The following is a 12,464-nucleotide window of genomic DNA, read 5'->3' as shown; positions in this document are numbered from 1 at the left end:
CTCAGATAAAAAAAGTGTGGAGCTGGATGAACACAGCAGGCCAAGCAGCAGAGGAGCACAAAAGCTGACATTTTGGGCCTAGCCCTTCATCAGAAAACCTTTTCCTGAAGGATCTAGGCTCGAAACGTCAGCTTTTGTGCTCCTAAGATGCAGCTTGGCCTGCTGCATTCATCCAGCTCCACACTTATTTGGATACAAAGCTGGCTTAAAGACAAAGAAACACAGGGTGGTGGAGGCTCTCTTTTCGGACTGGAGGCCTTGACTAGTCACGTGCTGGGTCAACTGCTTTTTGTCACTTACGTAAATAATTTGATGTGACCATAGGGATGGTTAGCAAGTTTACAGGTTGGTGTCCTCTACACTAGAGGTTACCTCAATACAAGATCTTGATCAGGTGGGCCAAATGGAGTCTAATTTTGTTGACTGCAGCATGTTGCCTTTTGGAAAGTCAGAAATCAGGCTGGACTTGTATACTTAAACAGCAAGGTCCTGGGGTTGGTGGCAGTGCAGAAGTTGCTTGACAAACAGACCTTGAAGTGCAGGTTCATACTTCATGAAAAGTGGAATCCATGTAGACTGGATGGGGATGAAGGCATTTATTGGTCAACACACTGAGTATAGGAATTGGCAGGTCATGTTGCAGCTGTACAGAGCATTGGTTAGGCCACTTTTGGTATGCTGCATGCAATTCTGGTCACCTTCCTTTTCCAAAAGGAGGAAAAACCATGAACCTTGCAGAGGGCTGAGAAGAGTTGAACATGTTGCCAGGGTTGGAGGGTTTGAGCTTTAGGAAAGGCTGAAGCCATTTTCCCTGGAGTGGAGGCTAAGGGGTGACCTTAAAGGTTCATAAAATCTGAGGGGGTGTGATATGGCAAATAAAAAAAGGTCTTTTCCCCAGGTTTTTGGTTGGGGCTGGGGAAGAAAAGAAAGAGTCCCAAAACTACAGGGCAACAGTTTAAAAAGGGAAGAGGGGAGGTATTGATTTTAGAAAAAGCTAAGGGCCAACTTTTTCCAGAGGGTTGTGGGGGGAATGAGCTGCCAGAGGATGAGGAGGAGGCTGGTACAAATAACATCAAAAAAGGCATCAGGATGATTATATGAATGGGATGGATGAGGAATATGGGTCAAATGCTAGAAAGTGGGACTAGGTTAATTTAGGATCTGTCAGCATGAACAAGTTAGACCAAAAAGAGGGTTTGTTTCTGTGTTGTATATCCCTATGACTAAGTCCTTGCAATAATAATGAGCAAGTCAGTGTAAAATTAGCAAGAACAAACTAAAGAATTAATGCAGAATGCAACAGAAATAAAGCCCTAGATGAGCTCAAAAGTGGAAGATTAGAAGCTGACATTGCAGATGGAAACAATGGGAGAAGTTTTAAATGCCACTGTAGCAGAGGGATCTGCCAGTGGTCATGATCTACCTCTAAGCTAGAAGGGCTAAGCTCCATCTGCTCAGGACATGTAATACCAAATGGGTTGATTAAAACCAGTTACAGGGTCTTGTGGCAGTGGCAGTGTCCCTACTTCTAGTAGAAGGCCCAGGTTCAAAATGCAACCTGCACTAGGAGTACTACAAACATCTGAACAGGCCAATTAGAAAATATCCTACCAGTTGTGTTAAACATGGTAGGATTTTCAGAATGCAGCTTTCAAATCATCCTGGCTACCAGGATATTTAGAAGGAAAAGTACTTACGGCAGTATTTGAGGGGCTCATCACTCCAGTCCTTGCAATCTTGATGACGATCACATACTTGGCTTAGAGATATACATTCTCCACTTTGGCATTTGAAGTCATTGGGTCCTGTGCATTCTGAGGAGATGAACTAGGTCAGCATCTTGGGAAGAAGATTGAGAATTCACAGTGGATGCAAGACACTTACCATTCTTACAATTCAACTCATCACTGCCATCAACACAGTCTTGAAATCCATTGCATTGTCTGCTTTCTGGAATGCAACTTCCATTATCACAAGGAAGATGATGTGGCTGACATGTTAGAGGAGCTTAAAAAGAAAATCACAAAAATCCATTTGTCAGTGGTGGCATTCAAATCCATTAGGAACCAAATGGCTATGTTTTTGCAGATAAAAAGACACCTCCCTTGAATCTTGTCAGCAATTCCAGACAGAATGAAGAGGCCTCGCTTAGAATTTCACTTGTTTCCAGATATGTTGAAAGTCATGTTTGAACTACCTTGCTAATACCTCATTTTCATTCCATTGCATTTTAGGTTACAGCATAAATGCTGAAACAGAAGGGCCAGTTGACAAGCGCTGGCTCATTGCAAATCAAAGTATTACATATGTATCATTGGCTTGGCTTGTATCTTGAAACATTGAAGGACACTGGCTACATAGCAACAAGAGGTTACATGGGCACAGAACAAAAGCTGTTAAGTCTGTTGCACTGGGCAATGAAAAAAGTAAGGAGGGGAGCATTGGTTTTGAATATAGGTTATTGCCCGTGTGGCAAGTTTTGTTCACTCCATCTAACACCTTAAATGAAGAGCCCACTTGGAGAACAGTTTCAACTGCCTTCCACAAGGCGTCATTATTGCAGGAAGATGTTGCAGAGAGCATTCTGACACATGTAGAAGATTGGTGAGAAGAGAATTAGGTAGCAGGTCTCAGGTTGGTAAACTGAATGGTGTGCCTGAGTTCACAGTTCAATGCTGAGGCCTCAGTTGTTTACAGTAACTAAAAAAACTTGTATAAACAGGCTGCAAGGTATGGTTGGCAACTGTCTGAAAGCGGTTGGCAAGTCAAATTGAGAAGGATTAGAGATTCTACAAAAAAGAATTAGCTATGACAATCCCCTGCAACCACAGGATATGCTACACTTGCCCCCACACCTCCTCCCTCACCCCTATCCCAGGCCCCTTGCCCCCACACCTCCTCCCTCACCCCTATCCCAGGCCCCAAGATGACATTCCACATTAAGCAGATGTTCACCTGCACATCTGCCAACATGGTATACTGCATCCACTGTACCCAGTGTGGCTTCCTCTACATTGGGGAAACCAAGCGGAGGCTTGAAGATAGCTTTGCAGAACACCTCCACTCAGTTTGCAACAAACTGCACCTCCCAGTCGCAAGCCATTTCCACTCCCCCTCCCATTCTTTAGATGGCATGTCCATCATGGGCCTCCTGCAGTGCCACAATGATGCCACCCGAAGGTTGCAGGAACAGCAACTCATTCCAGAACCCTGCAGCCTAATGGTATCAATGTGGACTTCACCAATTTTGAAATCTCCCCTTCCCCACCGCATCTCAAAACCAGCCCAGTTCGTCCCCTCCCCCCACTGCACCACACAACCAGCCCAGCTCTCCCCTGCCCCACCCACTGCATCCCAAAACCAGTCCAACCTGTCTCTGCCTCCCTGACTTGTTTTCCTCTCACCCATCCCTTCCTCCCACCCCAAGCCACACCCCCCCATCTACCTACTAACCTCATCCCACCTTGACCTGTCCGTCTTCCCTGGACTGACCTATCCCCTCCCTACTTATACTCTCTCCACTTATCTTCTCTCCATCTCTGGTCTGCCTCCCCTCTCCCTATTTATTCCACAGCCCTCACCCCATCCCCCTCTCTGATGAAGGGTCTAGGCCCGAAACATCAGCTTTTGTGCTCCTTGGCCTGCTGTGTTCATCCAGCCTCATTTTATTAGCTATGACAATTATTGTGCTAAGATGCAGTAAATTGAACTGTGTAAACATGAAAATAAGATAATAAAATGTGAGGCTGGATGAACACAGCAGGCCAAGCAGCATCTCAGGAGCACAAAAGCTGACGTTTCGGGCCTGGACCCTTCATCAGAGAGGGGGTTGCAATGGGAGAGAGATTCCCTGAGGTTGGTCCGGAGGGAGGAGGGTAACTTCTTCAGGTTAGGCATCCCTGGAAGAGGCTTCGCAGTGAGGTTAAAATAGTATCAGAGATAATGGGAACTGCAGATGCTGGAGATTCCAAGATAATAAAATGTGAGGCTGGATGAACACAGCAGGCCAAGCAGCATCTCAGGAGCACAAAAGCTGACGTTTCGGGCCTGGACCCTTCATCAGAGAGGCTGTAAACATGTGTAAACATGAAATTGTCTAGAAAGAGCAGATTTTCTAAAATGGTGAGGGATAGCAGAGCTCAACAGAATTGGGCTGATCTTTGTGCAAGAAATTGCCATACAAATTAACAGGAAGGGCTAATAGAATTTTCATTTAGAAATTACAATCCAAAAAAGGAAATCTTATTTTTCAGTTAAGGATATTGAAGCCACACCTGAAGAAGCGACATTGGAGGAAAGAGAGAGAGAGAGACTTGGCAGTGACCAAGGGAGTTTTAACTTAATGCTGGAATCAACATATCAAAAAACAAAAAAGTTGCCTTTTGCTCTTAACTGCAGCCTGTACAGTGACTTGATCAAACAAGGTCCAGAGGAGTCTGACACAGTGAACATTAAGGTAGACTTTCCTTTTGAAAGAATCTTCAACCAACAGGCCCAAAAAATGTCAGAGGCTCAGCTATTTAAGAATTGGGTAAGATTTGTGGATTGTTTGGAATGATCTTGAGCTGGTGAAAGAGCACTTTAATATAAAAAACATAGAACATAGGTCCTGGGTATCTGCCTGCCTCAATACTTTGTCAACACCCCAACAGCACTTTTTTGCTATTTTCTTCCTCTAGAATAAAACCTACCTTAGGATTCACCATCCATGTTCATCTCCTTGGAGATCCAATGCAAAGTATTGGAGCAATTTATTCCACTTCCTGCAACTCCACACAAACCCCCTCCTTTGTCAGAGGAGGCCAACCCTTTCCCTGGCTATCCTCCTGCTCTTTAGAGCTGTTAAAAACACCCAAGAGATTCCTTTAAATCCTATTGTGCCAGACACTTGCAATATTAGCTTGAAGCTCAGCTACATTAATCCAGTAAAATGATAGTTGAGTAACTGGTCAAAAACAATTTGTGCAAACCTCATTGAGTGGGAGGATGCAGACATTCCATTCTCCAAAACCAGAATAAAAACTTGAATTCAGTAACCACTTGAGTAGCCCAAAATAATGTGCTACATGTCATCTACAAAAAGTGGTTAGAACATCAGTAGATGAGCTAAGCTTTTTGCTCAAAAAAGGTTAAGAAATCCTTGTTTAAAATTTTACAAATTATGCCCTAATGAAAGCTTAACATACTGTGTAATGGTGTAAAGCAAGATAGTGACTGGGCTGACTAATCCATTTCCTAAATGGGATGATCACTTTATTAACACATTTGAAACACCAACTGTCACATACAATGCAGCTTTTGTCTTCCACTAAATTGTTCTGTTCAGCATTCTAATGAGAGAAACAAATGGTATTTTAAGCAAGCTTACAAGGTAACTGCAAAGTCAACATTCCAAGCTAGTAAGTATCTGCTCACTATTTACTACCCAGCACAAAACAAGTTGTTGGAAAAACTCAGACCTGTTGAGAGAGAGTACAGTGACCAGAGATAATGGGAACTGCGGATGCTAGAGAATCCAAGATAACAAAGTGTGAAGCTGGATGAACACAGCAGGCCAAGCAGCATCTCAGGAGCACAAAAGCTGAGATGTCGGACCTAGAGCTTTTGTGCTCCTGAGGTGCTGCTTGGCCTGCTGTGTTCATCCAGCTTCACATTTTGTTATAGAGTTAGTGACCCTTCAGATTCACAGCTGCTCTGGTTTTGCTCAAAGCACAAACTTTACTACTTACGGCAGTCAGCTTCATCACTTCCGTCTCGACAGTCCACATCACCATCACAGTACCATCGACTATGGATACATTCGCCAGAACCACAAGTGATCTCATTAGGAGGGCAAGTCACAGGAGGAAGGGGATGCCCACAAAGAACTGGAGATTCATCTGATTGATCACTACAGTCAACATTAGTGTCACAGATCCAGCTTGAAGGTATACATTCAGAATTATTACATTGGAACTCATGTGGCCCACAGGAGATTAAGGTACAGTTCTCCTCATCACTTCCATCACCACAATCATCTTCACCATTACAGACAAATGCCACAGAAATACATCTGGCACTGGCACAGGCAAATTCTTCTGTGCTGCATGTATGGTTACCTGAACAAGATGAAAGGAGACATATTTAAGTATTAAAATCAAAACAAGGCATTACTTAAAACATCCAAGGACATGCTGCAAATTTAAACCCAAATCTATTATGCATTAGAATGTTGCATACGTTCTGTACACAAAAGTGTTAGATTGCATCCCAACTGGAGCTACTCACAGGAGGGAGGAGAGTTTTCAAAACTTAAGGCTGAATTAGTGCAGTGTTTGGACAGTCTAAGTTTGGAGATCAAATGCTAGAGAGCTAACAAAAATGGCTCTAAAATTTGAAAGCCTGATAGTTATTGCTCAGATGTTGGACATAAGCTATGTCAGCTCAAAAGCCAAGAGCTAAGAGAAAATACTCTTTTAAAGATGTTAAGTATCTACTTACCACAATCATCTTCATCATTGCCAGTATCACAGTCCTCCACTCCATCACACTTCCAAACAGCTGGAATACACTCCAGGGATCCAGGGCCACAGCTTACTTCATTGAAAGCGCACATACTCAGGTCTTAAAAGAAACATAATTGAAACAAGCATTTTTCTATCTGCCTGTAATTTCTACCAAGCTGAAAATGGATAAGATCTAATTGTGTTATTGAGGTCAATAGTTAGTTGCAAGTTTTGCAACTTTCAGCCTTTTATATTGCCTGCTAATGCTGAAACCCAGCTATGGAGATTAGTTACCCAACTCTGCCACATGGCTAGGACAACATTGAGGGATAAGGCTGGCTTACATTTGTCTAGTAGTAGAGCTGGTAGACGTTGAATGTAGAAAGTATAGCAATTTGTAAACAGCAAGCTCCTGCAAACCATAATGAGCAAACTTGTTTGAGATGCTGAGGTGATAATGGGAACTTCAGATGCTGGAGAATCCAAGATAACAAAGTGTGGAGCTGGATGAACACAGCAGGCCATTATCACTGATACAATTTCAACCCCACTGTAAAGCATCTTCTAGGGATGCCTAACCTGAAGTTCCCCTCCTTCCTCCAGAGGAACCTCAGGGAATCTCTCTCCTACTGCAACTCTTGTAATCCACCTCCATCTCCCTATTTATTCCAGTTCCCTCTCCCCATCCCCCCCTTCGGGTCTCGGCCCGAAACATCAGCTTTTGTGCTCCCGAGATGCTGCTTGACCTGTGTTCATCCAGCTCCACACTTTGTTATCCGAGATGCTGAGGGATAGGTTTGGCTTCAGACATAGCGATAGCTCACCAGGTTACCCTGAAGATCGCCAGATCTTCTACACCCATAGGGGTCAGACAGGCCATGTGAAATTCTACCCAAGATGGCTAGAACCAAGAGTGTGCTTGGCTCAAATTATACAATATTTCTGCACTTAGTGGACTGAGGAAGAAACCAAATTATTTACTAGAAAAAGTAGTGTTTAAAAGCAACTTTTACGTGTAGCTTGAGCCACAATTGACCAGCTCATTGATTGTTAGTACTCAACACACCAGTGGAGATAAAGACCTATTGAAGTTTCTAATGCACTTATCCATGAGGAATCATGAAATACTAGATTTTGAGATCAAAATTTCAGAAGACTGATTGAGCTGATTTACATAGAAAATAACTGCCAGCAAACTATACCATTCCCAGCCTGTTGGACAAAGTGAACTTAAATTCTTGGCAGAGACTAGCAGTGTAAACAATTTTAGCAAGTGTAAGTTTGTGTTGAAAACGTACCATCATACTTGGTTGATGTAGCTACTAAAAACATTTGGGATTATTCAGCAATTGCTATCACATTGCAATTTGATTATATCTTGGAGTTGTTAGTTTTCCAGGTACTATTAGTTGGGCAGTCTAATGAGCCAACCAACATTAGCTGATAATCAAATTATAGCCTATATATCTGCACACAAATACCAGCATGTTACATAGGAAGAAATTTGCCTAGGGGCTAGCAGCTGCTTCCCATTAATGCAAACAACTTGCATAATCACTATATATCCAACATGAACTGCTTTCATTTTTCCATTTTAGGGAAACAAACTGGATACATTTATCCAATCCAAGAAAAGCAGCCAATTTGAATAACTGGTAGTAAACAATTTGATCAGGATAACCATTCATCTTCAGGTCACTATTGACATTAAGCTTGCCTATGACTAACAGACAGGCCCTATGTTACAATTGCTAGAACAGCCAATTGTTAGTGTATGGAGTTACAGAGTACATACTGAACTGCAGGTGCTGGAGTCAGAGATAACTGTGGAGCCAGACGAACACAGCAGACCAGGCAGCACCACAGGAGAGAGATTTGCTACTATAGTGGGCAAACTTGTTTTTCCCACCCCCTGCATTCTTGAGTTAAGACACTCAATGTGAGTAAGTGAACAGTTTACTTTAAAAGACTTCACTAAGTTAACAAATACAGTGGTTCTTAAAATGTGGCACATCACTCATCTAAACAGGAGGAAAATCAATTAACTTTGAGAGATGCTCATTAATGACTTCCAATTGCTATTATCCACAAATCTTGTAAGTGCAAATTAGCCATTAGCTCACCTGCCAGCTTGATACAAATTTCAAACATCATTGCCCTCTGGGACCATGGCTACAGTAATCAAATATTCACTAAATTGCAATGAAGCCAGCAGTTTGCACTTTTTGGCCCAAAGACAGCCTGGTCTGTACAGTGGTATAACTTAGCACTCTTGGGTCAAAAGGGAGCTAAAACCTTAATGCAAAAGAGGTAACTAAAAAAGCAGCGAGGGCAGGGCTGGCTGCAAACAGACTTGAAAAGCCATTTAGCATGAAAGCAACATTTGGCTAACAATGGTAACTGCTTTAAGTAAATAGTTTGTAAAGGGTGGATCTTAAGGATGGAGGATTCTGGGAAGGCTAAACCAAAAACGTTAGGAGGTCAGCTTTCCTGCTCCCTTGGCCTGCTGTGTTCACCTAGCTCTACACCTCACTATACCCATCCTGACATCTTGTGTCATTGTACCAACCTCCACTCTGAAACAGTTGGCCTTTGATCCCTTTTAAATCCTCCCCCTCTCACCTTAAAACCTATGCCCTCTAGTTTGGGACTCCCCTACCCCAGAGAAAAGGCCTTGTCTATTTACCCTATCCATGCCCCTTATGATTTTACAAATCCAAAGTCAACCCTCAGCCTCCCATTCTCAAGGCAGGGGTGGGGGGGAATAACTTATTCAACTTCTCCCTATATCTCAAACCCGACAACATCCTTGAAAAGGGTTCAGAAAAGAGATTCAAGTTTAAAGTTTCAGTTTGTGTCCTTCCTACTGCAAGGAGAGGAGATCTGCATGCAGCATTCCAAGAGTGGTCTAAAATCAATGTCTTGCACAGCTACAACATTCATATTTTCCCCCCACTCTTGCATTGGGGCAGAACAGTTCAATATCCAGTTGTAGCCCAACTAGGGTCTGCTTTTGGCCAGGCCCTTGAACTTTTTAAAATCCATTCACTCTAAAATTAAAGTAACAGGTGAACATCTTGCTTTCCTCCTAGACATTTTGCGGGTTCCAGCTTGTGTAGCATTCTGCAATCTGTTCCCATTTTGAGATTCAATTCCTTACCTGCTGTTTTCCCCACATTACATTCCATCTGTCAGATTTCAGCATAATTGCTTAACCTATCAAAGTCTTATTGCCAACTCTACTTTTGCATCTGCTAACCTGGCCATGGTATGTTCACTTTCAAGGTCACAATGTAAACTCGAATGGTGGCATCTGCAGTGATTCCATGATGTTCCACTAGTTACAAGTTGCTATCCTGAGAACGACCCCCTATCCCAGCTGTTTTTTTAAAATCAGTTAGCCAATCCTCTGATTACTGCCCCCACCCTCAAGAACTTATTTCAAGTAGCATTGTGGGACAGCTTTATCAAACACCAGTGTTCGGGGCCAGACCACAAAATAAGTTGAAAGGTAGCCTACACAGTAACATTTCTTCATTTTAAAAAAATGTTAGGTATTATTATTTCAATGCAATTTGCTCAGTCAGGCTACAACATGACCTCCCAACTTATGCTCATGCGCTGACCAATGATGGTCAGCATACCAAGCACCTCTTTCAATATCCTACCTGTGACTCCACTTTCATAGAAGTATGGACCTGCACTCCAAAGGTGTTTGTACAGCCCGTCAAATGGATTGACCAGGACCTCAAAATGCTTGAGGGATTTCAGAAATTTTGAAGGGGCTAACAAGCAGGATGGACAGAAAAAACAGTAGATACACAATTTTATTTACCACTGACAATACTGTGGCTTGAATTGTGTTGTACCCTGGTTTCTTTTAGAGCAGAGGGATAGGTGCCAAGCTGTCTGGAGATGTGATGCCTTGGGACTCAAAGGTTTTTGGAGGTGGGGTACAGGGAAGGATCACACCTCTAAAGGCAAACAGTCAATACGCAGTTAAAAATAAGTGGTGACTCAACTGAAAAGCTTGGGGGAAGCTTTAGTGAGTAGGCACTGAAGATTATTTCCTCTCCTCCCTCCGCTGCTGCCCCCCCCCCCCACACCATGGAAAATTTCATGGTAAAGTCATGGAAAAATTTCAGACCAGACTTTAAGTCTCAGTAAGCAGTTGACCAATCAAGACAGGAACTTCAGGGGTAGCAAAACACGAATCTCTTTACTGCATAGGATTGTGGAGGTTGTCATTAATATGCAAGGCTGAAGTAGATTTTTGAAAGACACCCTTGTTCTGACTATTCAGTTCTGCCACCTTATTTGATTGAGATACCACATTCAGTGTGAATTCTACATCTTACCCTGAAAAGGTGTAAAGAAGATGCAAATTTAATCTTCTTCATACTGCAGTAGTGGCCACATGAGGTGGTATTTTAAACTATCAGGATGTTCCTGGCACCATTTGTCTGGCTTGTTCTCTGCCTGTTACTACAATCTGTTTAACAGATAGAACAAGGTAGTTTGTCTATTATGTAGCACCTATCCTACATGTACTGCTTGGCCTTGTGTTCATCCAGCTTTACACCTGGTTCTCAGTTATTAGTGTGACCATTTGAGCTTGTGATGTGGCTTGTTTACACAATGAGTGACCATTTCACATGTAAAGCTAAGCCTTCTACAAAAGGACTCATTTGAAAAGAGTGTTGCAGGTATTTCAGGAGCCTACAGTTTATGTTGCCTTCTGATCTGTGGAGAGGAATCAGTATTTCAGGTCCAGGGCCTCTTAGTGTGGAATTATTCCTTTGCTGTAGTTAGCATACAGACTGACAAAGGTTACCTTAACCATTCAAAGCAACAAGGCCAAAAACTAGCCTCTGCTTTATGCAGTTGTCCAATGCAGTATCACTACATTAACTATGCAAAAAGCACACACACACTTACAGCATGTTTCTGCTATTTCATCAGATCCATCTTCACAGTCAGCATGGCCATCACATTTCAGTTTGAGGGGCAGGCATTGTCCATCAGGACACACAAAGGCAAGTGCTCCACAGATGGTTGTGTTAGCTACCAGAGGAAGTTGAATTAATATTTCAATTAGGAGTTCAATTGGTGAGAAATCAAGATTTAAAGCAGGCAAAAAAGTGTACTCTATGCTTTTACCTTCTGTTTCTACTAACATGGGTATAAATCACTCCTAGGTACATACTGAATAGCCCATTGAGATATTACCTGGAGCAGGTGACACTTGGTCTCCTATCTCAAGAGGTAGGGAGACCCATCACCAAAACCTGGACAAGTGTTAGGCAATCCATCAACATTACATGGCCATAACCAAATCTGAAGTAAGGCTGAACAGTTGCTTGGCCAGCATTTACAACATTAACACTAATTTTGTTAAAACAAGATTAAACATGACTTCACCTTTGACTCTATATTACAGTTTGTCATATAGATTGGAAACAGACCCTTTGGTCCAACCAGTCTATGTTGACCACAAAATGTTTAAAAAAGTTGTATAGGATAAATGCTATTAGTGACATGCAACTGAATGTGTATTTTCAGAGCCAGTTGAATAACCAGAATGAAATTGCACAATTTACCAATTCAGATACTAATCCAAGGTGCTGCAAACAAACTCTGCAGATTTGTATTTGTCATGATTGACATTTACTTAAAACCATTTAAGAACAGCCCAAATCATTTATATTAGAGATATTTACAACAGTGGATTTTTCATAAAATTGCTTTACCCACCAGTACACCTCTTGTTTTCCATTTTTTGTTTAGTTTATTGATGTGTTGCTGGCTGGAATTATGCCAGTCTAATTACCCTAAAGATAGTGAGCCACCATTGTAAAATCAGAGTTCGAATGCAGCCAACAGCTATTGTTAGGAAGGAAGGGAATACTGGGATTGTAACCCAGTGAAAGAATTGCAATACATTTCTAAGTCAGCAGGGCATGTGGACTGGAGAGGTTT

At 42.3% G+C, this 12,464-nt stretch overlaps 1 protein-coding gene across 1 annotated transcript in view; it reads right to left on the bottom strand.

Annotated features, from left to right (window-relative positions):
- LOC125450671 (low-density lipoprotein receptor-related protein 2-like) overlaps positions 1–12,464 on the bottom strand; it is a 160,715-nt gene that overhangs the window by 126,879 nt on the left and 21,372 nt on the right. Inside the window, 5 exon segments of the mRNA XM_059642582.1 lie at positions 1,698–1,827; positions 1,865–2,007; positions 5,730–6,098; positions 6,481–6,603; positions 11,424–11,549. Of these exon segments, the coding sequence (XP_059498565.1) occupies positions 1,698–1,827; positions 1,865–2,007; positions 5,730–6,098; positions 6,481–6,603; positions 11,424–11,549 (891 nt within the window).

The sequence above is a fragment of the Stegostoma tigrinum genome, chromosome 3 (genome assembly GCF_030684315.1).
Source record: "Stegostoma tigrinum isolate sSteTig4 chromosome 3, sSteTig4.hap1, whole genome shotgun sequence".
NCBI classification, from domain to species: domain Eukaryota; kingdom Metazoa; phylum Chordata; class Chondrichthyes; order Orectolobiformes; family Stegostomatidae; genus Stegostoma; species Stegostoma tigrinum.
The sequence above is the reverse complement of the archived record's forward strand: the minus strand, read 5'-3'. Positions and strand labels throughout refer to the sequence as shown.